A 21,956-nucleotide genomic window follows, 5' to 3' on the forward strand; every position below is an offset into this window, starting at 1 on the left:
AGGGGGGAGAGTACAGAAGCTTCCACGGTCTTACCTCCTCACTTCGGCTGCTCTGGCAACGACGCTCCGGTCCGACGAATACCAGCAACGGCCGCGAATGCCGTCGACTCTTCCGCCGCCGCCGCCTCCTCTTCTCGTCTTCTCCTTCAATCGAGCGAAACTGCCTCTGTAATTTTGGTTGGGGAGAAATGAATGAGACGGGCAGAGGCAATGAGGGGGGATGGCCAGTCGAGGGAAACGGCGACAGAAGTCGTGCGCCACGCGTGCGGGCACGATGGCGGTTCCATCGCATGCCTCCAACTCGCAACCGTTGACGAAGGAGTGGTAAACGCGTGTGGGCGAGCTGCTGCATACACCGCACGTCGCCCACGTCCTATGTGGCAACAAAAAATTGTGTCATCGCGCCAAGATTCGTGCAGATTTCAATAGACGGCGATAAAGGCGTGTGCCCGGGTTGGAGAAGTGCCACACGTGTGGCAGTTAATCTTTTCGAAAAGGAAAAAAGAAAAAGCTAAAGGAAAGAAATAGAAATAGAAAAGAGAAAAAAAAAGGGAAAACAAAAAAGAAACGGAAAAAAGGGTTCAGGAACGAGGAACCTCCTTCCCAAAACTGGAAAGCCCGGGTCGAAACCTTCTAGAAGGTTCGACAAGTGGGAAAGTGTAGAGCGCGTAACTGTCGAATGTGCCCGCTCATTTCCCTATCTTTAGGTCCTTGCCGGTGTGATAAACCATTGAATAGGGATTTCATCCGTGTGCGCACTTCAATGTGACGCAATATGGGGGTGAGCGAGCAAACAGAGATTGGCCCGTTTGGTCGCTTGCCAAAATCGCTATTGAACGCTTTGGCCCATATTCTAAATTTTAAGAAATGTTCATAAAATTCTAAAAATGTGAAGTCAGTGGATTAGATGATGTGTGTTGATGTGAGGTCATGGCACATCATCAAGTTTATAGATGTAGCAATAGAGATTGTCAGATAGACTTTGGATTGATTCATGAGGAGGTGTGCATTCTTAAATATAGAGGCCGGGGTTTAAACTTCCTTTTCAAAAGAAAAAAAAACACACGCTATGTTACTCCACTACGAAGAAGAGTCAAATAACATACTCTCTTCATTTCAAAATAGATGACCCAACTTTATACTAACAAATCAGCGGATTTGATAAGATCGCCAAGTGGCAAGTGGGATTATTGTTGGTGTACATTCCACATCGGTAGGCAGAGGTGGTGTCGATAAGATCGCAAGCACCGTGCATCTCCCCTGGCTCCAGTCCAGATCCCCACCAAAGTCAAGAACAAACGCGTACACAAGCTGAAAGGAAGCAGCAAGGATGAAGTCCATGGAGGAAGCAGCGTGTTTCGGCGGCCTCGATCCCGCAGGACTGGCGGAGGTGCCGCAGGAAGCAGCGTCTTTCCGCCGCCTGGATCCCGCAAGACTGGCGGAGGCGCCGCACGAAGCAGCGTGTTTCGGCACCTTGGATCTTGCGCTACTGGCGGAGGCGCCGCGGCTGCTGCGCTCCGCCTCTCGAGCCATGGAGGGGCTGGCCTTCGAGGTCCACTCCTGCGACGTGAGCCGCCTGAACTCGGCGCTTGGGGCCAGGAGGTGCTGGGTGGAGGCCGCCGCCCCCATCCTGGAGGTTCTCGAGGCGCATTTGCTGGAGATCTGGGGCATCTCTGTCGCCGCCGAATATGAGGAGCTTACTCTGCAGGTCAGGGACGCCTTCTACTTCATCCAGGATCTTCAAGACAACATCCACTACCGCAGGTTTCAGTCCAACCCACCCGCTCTCAGGTGGTGTGGTTGGAACTTCCTCCCTTTTGGAATAATTGCGTCCAAACCACCCAAGAAGATCATCAAGAACATCAAAGTTGTGAATCAAGAAACCCACAAGATTGGCCATCTGCTGGACAAGGCCACCGGCAGCTCATCGTCCACTTCGCTGCCGCCGCCATGGATGCCTGATTCAAGCAGGGAAATTCTTCAGACTACAATATTCGTTGGGCGCCACAGGGAGAAGGATGATATTGTCGAAATGCTCATCAAGCCATGTGCCAAGTCTGTTATCTCCATTGTTGGTGATGGAGGAATTGGGAAGACAACTCTTGCTCAGATGGTGTTCAGTGATGCAACAGTTTGGGAGCATTTTGATGTCAGATGTTGGGTGACAGTTTCCAGGAGCTCCAACAAGATGGAGATCGCAGCAGAGATCCTAAGGTCAGTCCAACCGGCTTGGGAAGGCTCTGCTGAGAGGATGATGGATTTTCAAATGCTTCAGTCCGAGCTCCGCCGAGCTCTTATATCCAAGAGGTATCTGATTGTTCTTGATGACGTATGCAACAAAACAGATGAAATCTGGCTGGACATGCTTACTCTACAGTCAGCAGATACTGGGAGCAGAATTATGGTGATTTCTCGCATTAACACCATGCCTCACATCCTCTAAGCATGGCAGCTGTACACCGTGAATCCGCTGAATAGCGACGATTGCTGGGCCCTGCTCAAGGAACATGCTTTTCCAAGTGATCATGGGTATGCCTATCCAGATCTTCACCTGATTGGAAAGCAGATTGCTGCAAAAATCAATGAATCACCTCTGGCTGCCAACCTGGTGGGAGGTTTGCTTGCTGATACAAGGAGCAAAATTCACTGGATGAACATCATGGAAACAGGATTACAAGATAATGCTGTTTTCTCCGCCCTACGCTTGAGCTATAAATACCTACCTGTACACCTCAAGCGATGCTTTGCATATTGCAGTTTGTTTCCAGAGGACTATAAGTTTGATCCAGCACACTTGTTACGCCTTTGGATTGCCGAGGGTTTTGTTCAACCACAAGACAGGGCTGAAAAAAGGATGGAAGACATTGCTAGAGAATATTTTGATCAGCTCCTTTCACGCTCATTCTTCCAGGAAATCAAGCTTGGATCCATGATGTACTACTTGGTGCATGGCTTACTCCATGATCTTGCAAGGTCTGTCGCAGCGGAGGACTGCTTCTGTATTGACGATGGCACGAACTGTGACATCCCGTTAACAGTGCGCCATCTGTCTGTCACCATGAACAGTCTACCTGCTCTCACAAGCTTCCGCAGTCTAAAAGAGTTGCGCACCTTGTTAATCCGACCGTCACTTCCATCCAACTCCAGTTGCTCCCAAGAGGATTTTGCTGTGAATTTAAAAAATATCCTGGAGAAGTCAAAACAGTTGCGTGTTCTTGATCTCAGTTGCTTTAACTCCAAAGAGTTGCCCCAATGCATTGATGACTTATTGCACCTCCGTTACCTATCTATCCATGGCTCCATCCAGAGGCTTCCTGAGTCGATTGGCAAGCTCGTGCATCTGCAAGTATTGTGCTTCACTGGGAAATGTTCTTTTGATAAGCTTCCTGAGAGTGTTACTATGCTGGTCAATTTGCGGCACCTTCTTGTTCAAACCAAGTATACTGCAGGATTGGCAGGCATTGGTCGGCTAGCTAACCTTCAGGGGTCACTTGAGTTCCACATTGAGAAGAGGGAAGGGCATAAACTAGAGGAATTGAGGAACATCAATGGTCTCCGTGGGTTACTAAAAATAAAAGGTCTAGAAAATGTTTCAAGCTATGAAGAAGCCTGCAAAGCTGAGTTGAATAAGAAAACACATCTTAATTCTCTGAATTTTAAATGGAGCTCTGCTAGTAGGAATAATTCGCCTCCTGCTGACGCAAAGGTACTTGAAGGCCTACAGCCGCACCAAGACATTAAGGTACTTCATATAAGAAGGTATTGTGGCACCAAAGCTCCCAGTTGGCTACAGTCATTGCAGCAAGTGCATTCTTTGCACCTCATCAATTGCAGGAGTTTGGGCACCCTTCCTCCATTGGGAAATTTGGGATCACTCAGATATTTACACATGAAGGATCTGTGTGCAGTTGACCGAATTGGACATGAGTTTTATGGCAACGGTGATGTGGCATTTCCATCTCTAAGTGTCCTTGAATTTGATGATTTCCCAAAGTTGCGTGAGTGGGCTAGAATAGAGGACAAGAACTCATTTCCATGCCTTGAAAGATTAGTTATAGTGGATTGTCCAGAATTGGTCCAAATTCCTCCCTTCTCTGCAACTACTCGTGAAGTTCTCATTGAGCGTACATGCTTCATGCCATACATGAGGCTTGCGCCTTTTTCTTCAAGGTCAGAGAAGCTCCAGCTGGATGTTTGCACAACTTCTGTCTACTTCAACGGGTTACTCCATAAGCAGCATGTAGAGACTGTTGTAGCCTTAAACATAAGTGGTGCTGAACAAGTCGTTGTTACTGAAGAATTAGGGTTGCTTGTTTCTCTACAAAGGTTGCAACTTAGTCGCTGCAACTTTACTGACAAGAATCTTAGTAGTTTTCTCCAGGCTCTCCCTTGTTTGTCCTCGTTGGAGATGATAGACATGCCTAACTTAACATCTCTTCCAGCATCGGAAACACTTAGGTTCAGCACCATGCTCACTGAGTTGTCCGTACGCAACTGCCAGTTTTTGCACTCTCTGTCCTCACTGCAGTTTTTTGATTCACTAAAATTTCTGGTGATCGAGAGATGTCCTAAAGTTACTGCAGCATCATTTCCGTTGAATTTTAGGAGTCTTTCAGCTCTGAAAGTGTTGAGAATATCATACTGCTCAGAGCTCCAATCTTTACCGTTGTTGTGCGGTCTGCCATCCTCATTGGAAACACTTAATATTATTGAGTGCCACCCGGAGTAGTCCAAGCAGTCAAGAAACAGGACAGGACATTACATTGAGAAACTTGCTTTGAACCCTAGTGTGTTGATTCAGTGACAGAATATTTTGCAGGTCCTGCTTAAATCTCAACACTCTCTTTTTTTGCTTGTATTTTGTCAGTGACATAACAGTTGCTATTGTTAATTGCAGGGAGAGATGGCACTGCAAACGCCAAGGCCACCCAAAGAGCTTGGACAGGACATTACGTTTCTGTTTGAACTCTAAATGCCAAGGCCATCCAAACGTTTGTCAGTGACATAACAGTTGCTGTTGTTAATTCGACCAAACACCTGAAAGGTGAGTTTATCTTCTTTTTTTCTGTTTTAAATCTAAATGATGTTGAATTGTCACTAATTAATTGTTTTGCGCATTGCTAGTGCCAATTCTTTCATGAGCATGATGAGCTGAGCACCCTGGGGTTGAATATATCTTCACTGTTCGACTGAAAGTTGGCGAAGGAATGCGGCGAAGCATGTGGCTGGAGGCAGGTAGCTGAGCAGGCAGCGCTAGGCAGCCACGCACTCGTGGCGGATCGGCCGTTCCTATTCGCCATTGTCCGCCATTGTCGAGGAGAAAACCGGAGCCGTTCTGTTCCTTGGCCATCCGGTCAATCCTTTCGCTGGCTAAATGAGCCATTGACTGATCTGGGAGCGAGTACAAAAAATTCCGGTGGATGCACCAACCTATGTGGTGTGGCACGATTGTTTAAAGATTGTAAGGATTGTTTAATTGATTTGATGCTACCCACGATCTGTATGATGGTCATTGTGCTCAGGCGATGCAGATGCCAGATTTGGTTACTGATACACCAACACGTTGTGATTGAAAAGGTGTTCTATTTTTATTTTTACCAAAAGGATTCAAAAGGTGATACTAAGATCTACTCGGCTCCATTCCAAAACAAATGTCGTGGTTTTGAACTCAAAAATAGTGTGTGCTGAACTCCTTTTTTTTTCTTTGATGAATTTCGGTGCCTTTAGGCGGTGGCCGTTGCTCTGATCGTCGGACCGGGGATCCTAGTGGCGACAGTAGGCGAGGGACGGAGAGAGTAGGTGATGGATCTACGCGCATTGGAGCATACACGGTGTGGCCTTTTTTCCGCCTCTAAAGCCTTGGAGGCTGACGCTATACCGGCGTGTTTGCATGCATTAGATCCAACCAGGTTCGCGTGATGCAGTTTTGGTCTGTTTGATTGCCTGCATTACATCTAAATCTTGGCCCGCGTGATGTTTAAAGCACCTTGGGCCTGGCTGAACTGCAACGACTCAAGCTGGAACATCTTGCTGAACTGCAGCGACTCAAGCTGGAACATGAACTGGCCAGAACTGTCCACGCCAATAACACCTACAAAAAAATTTCATACACATTGAACATTTTTTGTGTACATTAGAAACAATTTTGATACATGTTTAACAATTTCTCAAATACTCCCTCTGTAAACTTTTATAAGGCGTTTTTTATCACTAACAGGATCAACTATTTTGAAAGTGAAATGAATTTTTTTAAACTGAAAATAAAATTTCAAAATAAAAATAAAAACAAAAGAGAAAAAGGGAAACAAAAATTAAAAGAACAAAAGGTATAAGAAAAAGAGCAGGCATGACGTCAGCGCTACTAGGTCAGCCCACAAAGCGGTTGCCTTCAGGCGACCCAAACTACTGCCTCGCCAGTAGGCGGGACATAGCCGTGCCCCGTCTTCAGCACCTTCCTCACAACAAGGGCACTTGGGCCCGAACAAATTCCCTTGCGAAGCCAGCAGGCAGGTCAACTGGACCTCCTCTATCTGATTCTCAGAAAAAAAAAACTCATAATGATAGTCTTGAATTAACTAAGAAAACTCATAAGACATTTACTGGTGATGCTGTGTTGTTTCTCTGGAACTGTCTCATATGATCATGTTTAATTAGAACCTGCCATTACCAAACACCACAGCACGTGAAGAAAGAAAAAAACTACAATCATATCACTCACAAAATAATATCAAAATTATGCATCGCGACCACGACTCACACTGTGGTATGGAATGATTCAGCATGGCTCTGCATAGCATGCAATGGCGGATGTTATAGACAAGACAGTTCCAACAATTCAGTTCCAGCTGGTTTTCTAGAAAGATTATCCACGCTCCAAGCAAGCGTAGGTAATGTTGAGTGCCGCCTGGCTTCAGATGCTGTGATGTTGTTGTGCGCTAACTGTACTTACATTACAAAAACCCCACGGTACAACTGAGAAGACAAGTTGATTGTATGTGCTAGTGCATGAACCCCAAGAGCTCTTGAGCGCTGTGTGCAGAATGAGAACCAATAAACAATCCTCTCTTCTAATCTCAGGCCCTTTTCATGTTCGGATTCCAACCGCAGTCAGGGCCTACTGATCCGAGAAAATGTCCCCGTCTCGGAGAAATAGGTGCTCTGTGTTCCACTTCCAAGAAGGTTCCCATGGGCATGTGGGTTTGACAGCTCTATCCCCTGCAAGTGAAAACAATGGCATATTAGAAACATCAAACAAGGAGTGATTGATGTCATGGGTCTTAGGTTAACCTGTTTAAAAATAACGATAACTGACTGAAAAGGTATATATAATGACATCGAAGATGCTACAACCTACTGATTACCGTCTATCTATCTATACACAAGGTGCTAAATGTATAAAAAGCTAACAACAGCAAACCATCCAGCGCCTGGTTTACAAGAAAGAAAGAAACAAACATGCAATGATGTACGGTAGCATAGGTAAAACCACCAACGCATCAAACTATATTGTTCATGATGACTTCACAGAAGCAAAATCTAGGAACTTTATAGTAATGCAGCAAAAAAGGTTTCAAAAAGACAGGTTAAACTGCCTTTTACGATCCCTCAAACATGAGCAACACAAGCAAAAGCTAAGCAAATACTACAAGATTAAAAATTACATGGCGATCTAGAGTAGGCAGCACTGTGGCCATAATCCCATGTTCCACAACTGGATCAGCCAAATATCATGCATAACGAACCAGGGGAAAATAAACTCACCTGAACTGGTGTAAAGGCTAAACTAGATGTCAGTCCAGATGTTGCACCACCGCTACCATAACTCCTCTCCTTGAATCTGATATTAGAAAGTAACATGTGATCTCATAAAAGAGGCCACGAATCGAAATATAAACAACAATGTGAAGATACTTAAGAGAGTTAGTTACTGCAGCATAACAATTGCCTACCAGGCTACTGGAACTGGTACAGGGTGCAAATAATCCATAACATAAAAAAATGAACGCAAACACCTAAATGTGCAGGGAAACATAGATATAAGGATGGTATAAAGCATAAAGCACTACATTTAAAATATTAAGCTCCGGGAAGTGGGAATCAAGGTGGGTATAAACACAGTGAAGAGAAAGCTGTGAGAATCGGTTCTTGTTGATGTATGCCTTGATAGCTTAAAACTGAGGATCTAAGTTCCACATTTTCCTCTAATAGTTTGAACCAGCATGTATTGAATTTAGAAACAGTTAGAAAGAACACACTACACTACAAGTTATACCATGTTTTGGGGAGTAAAAGGGCATAAAACCTCCATTGCGGAGCCAAGTAGTACTCATGTGCTTTATGCTTTAACATCAAATGGCAAGGAACAGAAAGGAAGAAAATAAAATACTGTGGGAAGAATTAAGGAGGCATACTTCTTTGCCACTTTAGCAGCAAGTTTGTTTTGCGCAGCTGAGACACGTAGTTTCCCACTTCCGGCCTGCCCAAGCATGCCATAACCTTCCCCCAAACCATCACCTGGTGATAACAAGATGTGATCGTGTCAATATTAAGGTAAAGTGAAACTAAACAACTAACAAAATGTCATTCCAGCATCCCTGTCAAAACCAACTGACCTAATGAGCTCTCCTCTGGTATACCAAACTGCATTCGGTTTGCAAGCTTCATCATATCAGTCACCGCATATCTGCAGAACCAAGTTACCAAAATTATGACAAGATACCATGCTGTTTATGTGATGAACCCAAGTTTCAGCATGGAATGCAAATTAGTAAGTAGTTCAAGGCAAAAATAAGCATGAGGTTGTTCAACATGTTTATTTGCAAAAACATATATTAGGTTGAGAATATCTTACCTTTCTTTCATTTTTCGAAGGCGGCGACCCCCTCTCTTCTTTTTAGGTTCGGAATCTGGAACAGGAAGTGGTTTTGGAAGCTTTGCGGGAGGTGGTTCTTGCCACTTCTCGATCTTCTTGCGAATTTCTTCTAACAAGTTGCGACCAGCTTTTCCAGTTGGATCACCTCTAGTTGAATCAATTCTTGCAGCTAGAGTTGCTTTTGCAGCTATAACCCTGCAAGCACGGGTCCTCAGGGCTGGAGGGGTGCTCTGAAATACTTCGGCTTGTTCAAGATAGCCAACACGAAACTGAGATGTGGCACTAGAAAATCCAGCAAGATTTTTCTTCTTTGCTCCAAGTAGCTGAACATTGCAAGCAGGCATTTTTGCAAGTGCTCCCAAACCACCAGCAATTCCCATCAATTTTGCAGCAACAGCACTGCCAATGATTGCAGATAGGTTTGGTGCGATGTAACCCATTCTACCCTCTACAAAATCAAGCACCTTCTTCTTTGCAGCATCAAGATTAAGGGCTCTGTCACATGCTTCAATGGTTTTTACCAAATTCTCCTGAGAAAGAGGCTTCCCACTAGTTGTCGATGCTGTCACGGAGACAACCATTATAACCGCAGAAGGTAAAAGCCCTTCCAGATCTACTAGTGTTATATCCACCTCATTTGCAATCTTCTTAACAACACGGGCATAATCAATCGGATGATGAACAAGGGATTCCAGTTCAGGAAACTTCAGCCTATACTTGTCACGGATGAAATTATGTATTATAATGAGCTCATTCTCAATATCTACTGATAAGGCATTGCAATCTACAATAAGCTGGTACTCTGGATCCTCCTCCAGGATGAACCCTTGATTAGACAAATATGTGTCTTTGTCAAGTGCTCCTTCAACTTTCTGCACACGAAAAAATGAAACTGTCTATTAATCTCTATTGCCGTGTAATGGGGTGAGTCGAAGATTTTTGCAGACTAAGGCTAAAATACAGATGTACAGCGCTGGATGCCCTATATGGACTCAAAATGAATGGACCATATTTTCCACATGAACCATTTGTGACATTGAGCATAAACTGAGGATTGCAAGGTTTGCTAGCAGCATGAGTGTGCACGTTGAGTCGCTGCCGACCTGCATTTGAGGCCTAGCCTCTGCAAGTGAATCAGGTCATCTTACTACATTAAAAAAGTCCCTGAGTGACTAGTCTCTGGTTGGTCTTTTTGTTTATTATTGTACACTAAACATACTAAATATCTCCATTTGCACCCTAAGAACATCTAAAGTAATATTCGGGAATCAGACATGAAAAGAACAATCAACTGAGTGTGTCTCCGATATCCATATAATATGTGTTACCTAAGATTTCTTTTCGAACTAGTAAACACTATTCTGGTAGAAAACATTGTGCAGCATCTTATAACCGACTGATTACCCTAACCATACAAATAAGGTTTTACCTTTTTGCCAGATAAACATAGAACTATGCAAGAGAGAAAGGCATAAGGTTAGTGGAGATTTGCGAGTTTGATCACATACTTGCATAATGTCACTATAACGTTGTGTCTTCTGCAGTTTTGAGACGCTGTCAAGATCATCATAATTAAGAGACTCAAGGTCAGGCATATCATCGTCGCCATCCTCATCCATACCCGCCGCCTCAGCATTGTCTTCTTCCTGAAAAGTTTGGCAATAGGTTAACGAACTGCCTGCCAATACATCCCTATAAAACATGGTTATGCATTAGGCACAGAAATCAACTCACGGGGTAGGCTTCGTTGTCTGAAAGTTCGTCAAGATCGGCCAAGAAAGAATCAGCAAGGCTTGCCTGTGAAGTGGCATCATTTAGAAGAAGGCATGAGACCAATGCCGAAAATAAATTGTAAATTAAAGGTTGCCTAGCTGCTTAACTAACAGGAGGTGCAATGAACTCACCATTATCTCGTCCCAAGTCTTCCCCTCGGCAGGCTAGACCGACCTATAAGAGAAGTTGTTGAGGAGGACGATCAGCTCAATCAAAACAAATCTGTAGCGCCCACAAAGGGACTCCCAAAAGGCAAAAACTACACATAGGATTTGGGATACCGCTGACTAATAAGATGGTGCTCCCTCCGTCCCAAAATAAGTGTCTCAACTTTAGTATAAGTAGTATGCAATGGATTAGTCTAAAGCTTGTGAGCGAAATTCTGTTAGTAGTTACTGACATACGACATGCCTGTCCAATCCCCAAACTGCTGGTATGTTTTTCGCTTGCTTTGGTCATGAATTGATCGGGTCGGTGGCACAAACGCTGAGCCCTTAATGGGCAACCCTCAAAACTGTGGGCGGATCTCGAAGAACAGCCCTAAACTAACGTAACCCTGAAATTACGAAGCCAAGATCGACCAATTACTAAACGTCGGCGATGAAACCCTAGCTAGGGAAAAGAGGGGGGGAGGGGGTTGAGGCGGAGGAGATCCTTACCGGAGAGAACTCCGGAATACCGGTTGCGCCGGAGAATGGGGGCGGCGCGGTCGGGGGCGAGCAGGGGCGAGCGACGACGGGCGGTGGCGAGAGCAGGGGGATTTTGATTTTGATTTTTTTTGCTACGATTTACTTCACACTTTGACGATTAGCCACTCGTTACTTTAGAGTATTTGCTTATTTGCCACTGCTTAGTGTGGATTGGATGTTTTGCCCCTGTCCTGTGGGACCCGCGTGTAAATCACCAGATTGTCCGATTCACCAAGGAGACGAGTTCGTCCCCTCCCTGATTCACTCGTCTCTCGCTACTGGTGCTCAACGGAAGACGGCGACGGCTCGTCCGGTCGTCCCGGCAATTCCCCGTGGTCCTCGATGGCGGCGGCTAGGTCAGTCCTCTCTCTCTCAGCCCGCCGCCGCCATGATGCAAGTGATGTTGTTTGCCGCAGTCGGTACCGCGTGCTCGTGCACCGTCGTCGCTCTGTTACGCCGTCGTTGCTTCTTCCTACCTGCCCGTACTATTGCTGATGTTCGTGGCCGGCCCGTAATGTTGCTGTTGTTCGTCGCCCTGTGTGCTACTGCTGCTTACTAGTGGTCGGCGGAAGGCGCGGTGAAGGCGCTCACTGCTGCCCGGCTCCACTTGGGCATCGTCATGTTCGGCCTTAGCGTGGACCTGTGCACCGGTCTTTGTTGCTGCTCCTCACCGTTCCACGTTGCCGTTGCCTATCAGCTAGCTGGAGCGGGCCTTGCTCGCTGCGCCTAGAGGAGCGTCGTCGTCGACTGCTGTGCGACCAAGGGATTATTGAATTCGTCCCGTGTGTTGAGTTCGTGCCAAGCATGCACATAATGGTATTTTTGTCCACTGTATTGTGCATATAATATGTTTACCATTTGCAATTATTGTTTTTGTGCTAAAAAGTGGCAAAAGATCAATTACAATCTAAGCAGTGGCAATTTGTCAAAGTTCAAAGTAAATAGCGGCTGAAAATCAAATCGCCCGAGAGCAGAGAGGGGCGAGGGGGTTGCGGCCGGGAAAATATCCAGTGATACAGCCCATCACATGATACCATGCTCTGGGACTGTGTGGCGTGTTGGATCTACATCCAAGGGACATGATCAACGCATGTGTCATTTACACATGCCTCTCTGGTACATTTGCATCTGCCCCGTGACAGTTTCTCCTTGCAAAAACACAACAGATCTCCGCATCTCTCCTCAAGTTGTCCACCATCCTCAGCTATACCAACAAGCTTTAATGATCTAAACCCTTTTATATTTCTTTACGGAGGGAGTACTAAACATTGTACCTTGGCTGGTCTTATCTGAATCAAATCAAGATGCGTGGATTAATCAAATTTGCACCACAATGTTAAGTCATGTTCGGTTACTTCGCAGTGATAGGCGAATAAAACTATTGCTTGCATTATGTTTAGCACATGGTACATGGCTATATATATATTGATACAAGCCGGCTTAGACTAGGTATTACAAACCGACTTGGACTAAGAAACTTGTGATCCAAGGAATAGTCTAACATCCCCCCGCAGTATCAACGGGAGGCTCGATGACGTTGAGACTGGAACGTATGTCTTGAAATGGCTTAGTAGCAAGTCCTTTGGTGAAGATGTTAGCAAATTGAGTCGTAGTAGGAACATGGAGCACCCGAACTTGTCCAAGAGCCACCTTCTCTTGAACAAAATGAATATCAATCTCAATGTGTTTGGTCCAGCGATGCTGAACAGAATTTCCAGACAGTAAACAGCTAAAAAATTATCACAATATACAATAGTAGCTTGCTCAATCGGTCGGTGTAGTTTTTTTTAGGAACGGTCGGTGTAGTTTTCATATAGAAATACATATCATAAGAAAATGAAAACCGGAAATATTTTGAGATGACAATTTTTTGGAGATGACTTTGAAAACACCTCTCAAGAACATCAATATGAAAGAGAGATTGGGAGGGATCAAGTACCCTAATCTCGCTGTTTGTACAAGTGTTGAGTTTGGTGCGTTCATGTATCAATGACCTCGTTGTTAGAAAAGATAAACAAATAAATTTATTTGAGCGGAAGAAGACCATCTTCCCCGTGAAAGATGTGCGAATCTTCCGCTGATTCAAACAGTCCATTATTTTCCGTGTTTGTATTTTGATTTCATGTTTTGCTCTCTGGTGTGGTGTCAGTAGGGGTGGAAAGTGGTAGCGGATAATCCGAAATATCCGATATTCGTATTCGAGAAAATGCCTATTCGTATCCGAAACATCCGCATCCGAACCAAAATGGAAATGGAAATTATCCGTATCCGAATTTATTAAACAAATAAAAAATAAAATATGGTAGGAGATTTTAACACAAATATGGATATGGAAGTGGATATATCCGTATCCGAATAAGATTATGAGAGGTAATTTTCAAAATTTTGGACCCAATATTTCAATTATCCAACATAAAAGCCAAATAAGTGGTCAAATTTTACTCTTTATATGATTAAACTTATAAATTATTATGCATTACAATAGTATTTATTCATAAACCTATTTATCATTGACTCACAAGTTGATTATTTCAGGTCACACAGCTATCGACTAATATACTTAAGCAATATGTTGATATTATTCGTATCTGTTCCGAATCAAGAAAATAACCGATACGTATCCGTATTCGAATAATATCCGAGCCGCATCCGTATCCGATAACATCCGTATTCGGATTCGTATTCGTTTTGAAAATATGGAAATGAAAGTGGTAAGAGCACTATCCGATCCGCATCCGATCCTTTCCACCCCTAGGTGTCACACAGGCACACCGGTTCTAATTATACAGACGCGTGCTCCCGTTTAAAGTGTGACCCGACCCATCATAAAATTAGTACATACGACCAACACTCTGCGCGCCTCCGCCCTTCAGACGACATTTAAAAAGAAAATCATGACCAAACGACAAACACTATTGATTTTGATCATCACAAACCAAACACACCATGCATGACATGTCAGCTACTCTCTCCGTTCCTAAATATTTGTCTTTTTAGAGATTTCAACAAATGACTACATACAGATCAACATGAGTGAATCTACACTATAAAATATGTCTATATATATACATCCATATGTAGTAGTCCATTTGAAATCTCTAAAAGAAATTGAGGGAGTAGAAAATTGTCAGGGGAGTCAAATCCCCAATTGAATCCCTTTGATAGGCAATTACCCAAAAACATTATGCTCACTTTTATTGCCATAAACCATTTCCAAACAAGTAGTAACTCAAATTGTGTCAAATCCTCCATTACATCACCTTGATTGGCAGGCCCTTGAATCCTGCCCCTTCTTTAACCCCATAAAAACATTTCCAAACATTTGGGGTCAACACAGGATGGTGTGGTCAATATCAAATCCAACCCATGTCATGCCCACACATATAAATAGTCCACACCCTACCACAAACCTCTGAGCCAATAGATTAGTAGACAAAAGAAAAAGAAAAAACCAAACCCACCCGTGCGCGCTCGGAGGCCGCGCCGCACCCGTACCGGAGCGTCGGTCCGTCGAACACCTAGCAGGCAGCCATGGCCCTCCACCTCCTCACTCCCACCCACCTCCACCACCCCTCCTCCCCCCTCCCGCGCCGCCGCGCCGCCGCCTCGGCCACAGCCACGCTCGCGCACCCACTCCGCGCCCACCCCCGCCTCCGCCTCCGCCTCGCCACCGCCGCGTCCTCCCCGCGCACCGGGCCACGCCGCGCCGGCATGTCGGCCATCCGCAGCTCGCTCATCGACCCGGACGGCGGCGCGCTCGTCGACCTCGTGGCGCCGCCGGGGCGCCGCGCGGCGCTGCGGGCCGAGGCGGAGGCGCTCCCGCGGGTGCGGCTCGCGGCCGTGGACGTGGAGTGGGCGCACGTGCTCGCCGAGGGCTGGGCGTCCCCGCTGCGCGGCTTCATGCGGGAGCACGAGTACCTCCAGTGCCTCCACTTCAACTCCCTCCGCCTCCCCTCCGGCGGCCTCGCCAACATGTCGCTCCCCATCGTGCTCGCCGTCGACGACGCCGCCAAGGACCGCGTCGGGGCCGCCCCCGACGTCGCGCTCGCCGGGCCCGACGGCGAGCTCCTCGCCGTCCTCCGCAGGTCCGCCCCTGCCTCCTCCTCCTCTCATCTCCACCTCTCAGTTCCTTATGCTGTTATTCTGTGGATTACGTTACCGTCGTTCATTTTTCACCCGTCTGCTTGTTCACGCGCGCTCCATTTTCATGGTTCTTGGCTCGACCGTAAACATTTGCTGCAGCTTTCGTGCAAAAACAACATTGAATAATACTTGGCGAAAATTCCTTCCGAGTTTATCGGGCTTGCAAATTGACAATTGGATGAAATTGTGTACTTTTGTGGCCTTTTAGGCGTCAGTTTTGATATGTAATGACGAGTTGATTCATTCCCAATAATTTAGAGAACGTAGGATGCAATGTTGGCTCTACGATTTAAATTCAAGGTCAAAAATTTGGCACAAAATACAAAAAAGACTTATAAACCATGACGGAGGTGGTACTTAAAGACTTTATCATCACAAGTTCACGGCCAAAGAATATGGTGCCTCTGTTGTCTTTTTCGTCGCCCGAAAGGCCGAAATTACTCTTGTCCTTCCATTGTGGGAGAATTTAGCATCTTATCATTGTGGGAAAATTTAGTGAAGCATCTTAGCTTTGCTGTCTGTTCGTTCTAGTCCACATTTTTTAGCAGGTTTGGGGGACCATGGCACCTAGCACCACTAGCAGCTTAGCAAAAGCTCAATGGATGAGAATGTTTGAACAAAAAGATGCTGCCACCCTTGACAGTGCCGTCCCTTTCATGTCACTCTCATAGTGATTGCATAAGGATTGCCTTGTGATGCATATTTGACCTCGTGCTTAATTAACAACTTGATTTTAGTAGCCCCATGTGCCTATGCGACCAGTCATTAATTGCTATAGCATTTCTTTATCCACTGTAGGCCAATTCTTCTTATTTTTTATAAAGTGGAAAGGGGATAACTGTTCATTTTAAAGTTGAAGGTATCTGTGCTTATTCATGATTAGGTGGTTATTGGAGCAATGCCTTTTTTTTTTGGTGTGCGCCGACTTCAAAAGTAGAAATTGACACATGTGATGTTCTCCTTGTGACATTTTTTTGCCTTTCTTTTGAGTACTAAAGCATCCTATCAGCACTTTTAAGTCGCCCCATTGAACTGTATTTGAACTATGCCTGTTCCAGAGAATCTAAGCATATCTGAATCCTAAGTAGTCATTTCTTTGCAGTAGCTCTGAATTACCATTGTAGTTATATTTATACACAAATCAGGTCTAAAATATAATATAATTTGGAGAAATTTACCACTCCCTCACCGGTTTCTGATGATTGGCCAGTTAACGGTCGTTTTTCTTGAATTCAAATTGTCACCAATTTATCTGGCATTTCCTACAACTTTTAACTCTACCAACATATCTGGTTGAGTACTTCAAAAATTGTACCAAAACAACAAAAAATTGTCAGTTCTCAATTTTGGGCAAAAACAGACACTGGCCAGGGACCTGGGCAGTTGGCACCGCTTCTCGAACCCTTGTACAAATGACCTCTACATGGTTTGGTTGAATTAAGCTCAGCATAGCTTTACTTCGGGGTAAATTTTAAGCATCATAACCTTTTTGATTAACTTCAAGTCTTCAACACATAAATATTTTGGGCTATCTAACCACAAAACTTCATAATAAATCTGATTGTACAAAAAGTCAAAAACTCGTTTATGTGCTGATCCCTCACATCATATGTGTATAAGAAGCTTTTTGTTTGGATTTACTTGTGGACCATGAAGTAGTAATCATGATGAGATTTTTGATGCGTCAAGATTTTGTTTACAAATTCATGTCATTTTTACCCTCTGTTTTATTTTCTGTCATGATTCACTTTAGAACAGTTCCCTTCTTAAGTGGCTTAACTGCTAGGTAGTAGCAACCAATCATATATATGATCATATGCTAGATGAAACTTAACTAACATTGTGACAGCACTTAAATGACTAGCGAAATTTGTCCTTTGTGGTATTATTTTTGTGTCCAATTCTAACGAGGTTTTTACTGATATGTACATTATTATTTTATCAGTGTTGAAATATACCCTCACAATAAAGAAGAAAGGATTGCAAGAACATGGGGGACAACTGCGCCTGGCTTACCTTATGTCGATGAGGCGATAACACCAGCTGGGAACTGGCTGATTGGTGGTGATCTGGAGGTGTTGCAACCCATTAAGTATAACGATGGCCTCGACCATTACAGGCTTTCACCCCAGCAACTTAGGGACGAATTTGACAAGCGTGGGGCTGATGCTGTATTTGCGTTCCAGTTGAGAAATCCAGTCCACAATGGGCATGCACTGTTGATGAATGACACTAGAAGGCGTCTCTTGGAAATGGGTTTCAAGAACCCCATTCTACTGCTACACCCCTTGGGTGGTTTTACAAAAGCTGACGATGTCCCACTGCCTGTTCGAATGGAACAACACAGCAAGGTAATAAATTTTGTTTACACAGATTATTATCAGTTTGGATAATGCAAAATGCAAACCTTAAGTCCTACTGCATGCCAGGTCTTAGAAGATGGAGTCCTTGACCCTGAGACCACTATCGTGTCTATATTTCCCTCTCCAATGCATTATGCTGGTCCAACAGAGGTGCAGTGGCATGCGAAGGCAAGAATTAATGCCGGTGCTAATTTCTACATAGTGGGTCGTGATCCAGCTGGCATGGGCCATCCAACAGAGAAGAGAGATCTGTACAACCCAGACCATGGGAAGAAAGTCCTAAGCATGGCCCCCGGTTTGGAGAAACTCAACATATTGCCCTTCAAGGTATTTGATGGATAGATGTGTCCTTTCAGATTTATTAATATTGTCAAAGTTGTCCTGTTTTTCTTTAGTTGGATCAGCTTTAATGCTTGTAATTTATTAAAATTGTTTCCACCTTTTAATTCTAATGCCCTTAACACATATCTTATTAGATTCACATATACATTTTGAATCTCTCCAGGTAGCAGCATACGATACGGTAGCGAAGAAGATGGCTTTCTTTGAACCTTCACGCAGTCAAGATTTTCTGTTCATCTCAGGAACCAAGGTAAGCGTTTCATTTAGTCTCAGGGGAGAAATGCTCGCTCTATGGTACCAAACTGGAGATACTTTACCTGCTGCTAACAACTAACCTACAAATCAATCAGATGCGCACTTTCGCCAAAACCGGAGAGAACCCTCCTGATGGTTTCATGTGCCCTGGTGGGTGGAAGGTTCTTGTTGACTACTACAATAGCTTGCAAACGGAAGGAGCTACCACCCCCGCCACCGCTACTGTATGAGACAAGCTGCTGCATGGCTTTGAGATCATTTGTTCGCCGGCCAGAAATGGTGAACACAGGGGATTTCAAACCGTACCTTCTTTTTTCCGCCCTTTCTTTTAAGTTTTTTTGTAGGTCGCTAGTTTATTGATGCCATCAGATCCTCCAATTGTTCAAATTTTTTCTTTCAAAATAGAAAGAAAGATTTTGAAGCTTGGCACTGAAACTCAAAACTGTTGACAGATCGAGCTGTAACCGCACCGCAGATTCTGTTATTATCCTGTGATGACTCTGACAGTCCAACTAGCCAATAAAGAAGTTCATTGCAATTGTGGGAGCTCATCCAAGATCTGCGAATAAGTTGAGTCTTCGGTAAGTGATGGCATCAGGCCATTATCGGAAAGTTTGTTGGAGTGTAACCAAGGACATGTTTGGTCGGCATCCACGCCTTGTCACACTTTTTTCTACCAAAGCGCGGAAAAGTGTTTGGTTGTATCCACGGTCATAGCATGCCACACTTTCTTAGCCGCATACGCCGCTTGTTATAGACTCCGTTGCTAACCAACTTAGGCCACAAGCAATTCGGCCACCAAGAAAATTGTGGCATAAAAAGTGTGGCAAAATGCGTAGGGGCAACCAAACATGGCTGACGGTGACGCTTGTTCAATTGTCGGACATGTTGGGTTGTGCCGGCAAAAAAAAAGTCGGCGAAAAATATTATCTTGCGATTTACCCCCTCAGTAAATTAGTATACGACGTTCTAGAGACTTGAAGTTTACAAAGGGAGCACTTTTGAAGCTTCTACACAAGAAAAGGGAGGGAATGGATTGCCAACCCAATAGCCGGTCCCGGGGACAAAATAATGTGAAATTACGGAAAAGATAAGAGATCTAAATTTGAGACCTAGACCCGAGCAATCTGCGCAAAATCCAGCTCTCTAAACTAAAATAGCGATCTAAACGCTTTTATATTAGTTTACAGAGGGAGTAGTACACAAGATTTTAGGGTATTTTTTTTTTTTTTACAAATTTGACTGAAGGAGAAGGGGGATTCTGAACCTGACGGTAGACACTTGCGAGGCCGGAGAGGGGCGGCGAGAAAAAGAGCAGGGAGAAAGAATATACCTTTCCCGTCTCCCCGGATCCCTTCCGTGCTGCCCCCAAATCTCCTCTCCTCTCCTCTCCGCTCCCAAATCAAATCCCCCATCACCACCCCCACCTACCCCCACCGCCGGCGCGAGCCGCGAGCGCGAGCGGAGCGATGGCCGGCGCGGGATCCTCGTCGGGCGGGTCGGGCGGCGGCGGGGGCCGGGAGGGCGACTGGGACTGCGGCGGCTGCGGCAACCGCAACTACGCCTTCCGCTCCCTGTGCAACCGCTGCAAGCAGCCGCGCCTCCTCGTCGACCCCAACACCCCGCGCGACTCCAAGTGGCTCCCCCGCGCCGGCGACTGGATCTGCAACGGTACGGCCCCCCGAACCCCACGCCCACGCCTCCCCTCGCCTTCCCCCTCTAGGTAGAGGTAGAAGCACAATCTTTCCTACCTTGGTCACCGCTCTAATGAAATCAAGTGGAGAGGGAAACCAATCAGGCTGGTAGAGCAAGCCTGGAGGTGGCGTAGGCTCGAGATGTATTGTATCATGGGCTAGGGTGTGAGTGATATGAGATGGGCGCCGATGCCTCTCGGGGCCCCCTGTTAATTTAAGCTCGTGATCTCTCTCGGCGCATTGCATCGGAGGTTTAACCGTTCAAGGGTTATAGCATTTATGTTTTATTTGATTATCTTAATCCTGTTTAGGTGTATTTGGGCTTGTTAGAGCCTATGATCATAGTAACTGCAGTATATGGTTGTGATATAATTCTGAGGTCTGGAGGCTTGGGTAAGGAGTTGGTACTCGAAAGTGAATACTACACGCTATTTAAGCGATTTTTGCTTGTGGCAAATAACATGTGTGGGATGTAGGATCCGTGCTAGTAATTTCTTACCTTTTGTTCTGGAAAACTTTAATTGCTGTTGATGTTTATTTTACTCATTGTATATGTACGTATGCTTGTAGATGATATTAGACAAGTACCAGCAACTTTTCCGAGTAAATGACTAGTGTGTGTGTGCTTATTTCTTTTTTGGGTGTTGTGCGGGCTGGCTGGTTGCCTTGGTGTGCGTGTACTTCGGATGTGCGTTGTCGTGCTGCCTGGTGTGGTGGTGGTCGTGGTGGTGGTGGTGGTTGGTTTATGCGGCAAATGGATGAATGAATAGGTTGCAGTAACAATAATTATGCATCCAGAAAGAACTGCAAGAAGTGCAACCTGCCCAAGGAGGAAGCAGCGATGCCGCAGTTATCAATGGGAGGAATGATGCCAGCCTATGCAGATTATATGGCCAGGGTACAGGAGATTGCCAATGCTGGGTATAAGATGAACTTTGGCAATCCAGCTATGCAGCAGCAGCTACTTGCAAATGCAAACTGGCCCTATGGGATGGCTGGTAGATATGGTATGCAGTCATCTGCTTGGCCATTCGCCGGCAACAGCACAAATCAGTTTCAAGGTGTTCCAAAGGACTGGCGTAGTGGTGACTGGCTCTGCAGCTGTGGATTCCATAACTACTCATCTCGTGCTCAGGTGATCACAATGTTAATGTACTTGCCTGTCATATCTTAATTGTCAATCATAATGGTTGCTGGCAAATATTGTCCTGCCTTCTGAATTGTAATAAGAATGGGCTTTATGTATTATATGCCGATTGTGGCTAACTCTAGTTTAGCCCTGATACTGCCACTTCTCAGGTCATCATTAGAGCCTTTAATATGTCTGATCTTGTTGCTTTTCTTATCATCTAAGTTCCTTCACCTACTTCTGCATTTATTCTTAAAATTGTTCTTTGCTCACTTGCATATTACGCTAATAACTTTCCTTCCCCGTTGTTTATTGTCTATTTAGGCTTGTTTGGCATTGATTATGATAATCTAGCTTTTCCAACTCGCTTTTTTTTCTTCGTATTTTACTGTTTGGTTAACCAGCTTTTTTCTGCTTCGTGGCTAGTTTTTCTGCAGTAGATTATAAAATAAGTTAAGCAACAACATAGTGTAGCAACTTCACACTGAGCCTTAGACATGAACTCTAGTTTTGGTTTCTCTGCAGTATGCCTTTTCTACATTGAGTGTACAGTATGATTGACCTTATTCCTTGTTATTTTATCTTTTACAGTGCAAAGAGTGTAATGCACCTGTCCCATCAGGCATGGCCTCTACAACCATGAAATCCACAGGAGCAGATAGTTCTTCAAGTAAGACATCTCTGTTCTAATGTCCT

At 44.9% G+C, this 21,956-nt stretch overlaps 4 protein-coding genes across 5 annotated transcripts in view; 3 read left to right on the forward strand and 1 right to left on the reverse strand.

The window, feature by feature from the left end:
• Window positions 1-1,222: 1,222 nt before the first annotated feature.
• LOC119361841 (putative disease resistance protein RGA1) lies at window positions 1,223-5,583 on the forward strand. The gene is made up of 3 exons (XM_037626993.1): window positions 1,223-4,819; window positions 4,898-5,044; window positions 5,125-5,583. The coding sequence occupies exon 1, from the start codon at window positions 1,331-1,333 to the stop codon at window positions 2,441-2,443; it is 1,113 nt and encodes a 370-aa protein (XP_037482890.1). The 5' UTR covers window positions 1,223-1,330; the 3' UTR covers window positions 2,444-4,819; window positions 4,898-5,044; window positions 5,125-5,583.
• Window positions 5,584-6,687: 1,104 nt separating this feature from the next.
• On the reverse strand, window positions 6,688-11,429 carry LOC119361843 (U4/U6 small nuclear ribonucleoprotein Prp31 homolog). The gene is made up of 9 exons (XM_037626994.1): window positions 11,305-11,429; window positions 10,777-10,819; window positions 10,607-10,669; window positions 10,381-10,518; window positions 8,852-9,744; window positions 8,613-8,683; window positions 8,412-8,514; window positions 7,762-7,837; window positions 6,688-7,215 (listed from the first exon to the last, which is right to left on the reverse strand). The coding sequence occupies exons 2-9, from the start codon at window positions 10,777-10,779 to the stop codon at window positions 7,108-7,110; spliced, it is 1,455 nt and encodes a 484-aa protein (XP_037482891.1). The 5' UTR covers window positions 10,780-10,819; window positions 11,305-11,429; the 3' UTR covers window positions 6,688-7,107.
• Window positions 11,430-14,770: 3,341 nt separating this feature from the next.
• LOC119361844 (ATP sulfurylase 2-like) lies at window positions 14,771-18,983 on the forward strand. Its single transcript, XM_037626995.1, has 5 exons — window positions 14,771-15,419; window positions 17,423-17,828; window positions 17,907-18,167; window positions 18,346-18,432; window positions 18,533-18,983. Exons 1-5 carry the CDS (start codon window positions 14,866-14,868, stop codon window positions 18,665-18,667), a joined length of 1,443 nt encoding a protein of 480 aa, XP_037482892.1. The 5' UTR covers window positions 14,771-14,865; the 3' UTR covers window positions 18,668-18,983.
• Window positions 18,984-19,769: 786 nt separating this feature from the next.
• Window positions 19,770-21,956, forward strand: part of LOC119361845 (nuclear pore complex protein Nup153-like) — a 6,023-nt gene continuing 3,836 nt past the window's right edge. The window contains exons 1-3 of one of the 2 annotated variants that reach the window (XM_037626996.1): window positions 19,770-20,108; window positions 20,902-21,266; window positions 21,852-21,930. In XM_037626996.1, coding sequence (XP_037482893.1) covers window positions 19,907-20,108; window positions 20,902-21,266; window positions 21,852-21,930 — 646 coding nt within the window. In that variant the 5' untranslated portion in view covers window positions 19,770-19,906. The remainder of the gene's footprint in view (window positions 20,109-20,901; window positions 21,267-21,851; window positions 21,931-21,956) is intronic. The other variant, XM_037626997.1, reaches the window with a different exon arrangement.

Source organism: Triticum dicoccoides, chromosome 2B (assembly GCF_002162155.2).
Source record: "Triticum dicoccoides isolate Atlit2015 ecotype Zavitan chromosome 2B, WEW_v2.0, whole genome shotgun sequence".
Classification (NCBI taxonomy): Eukaryota; Viridiplantae; Streptophyta; class Magnoliopsida; order Poales; family Poaceae; genus Triticum; species Triticum dicoccoides.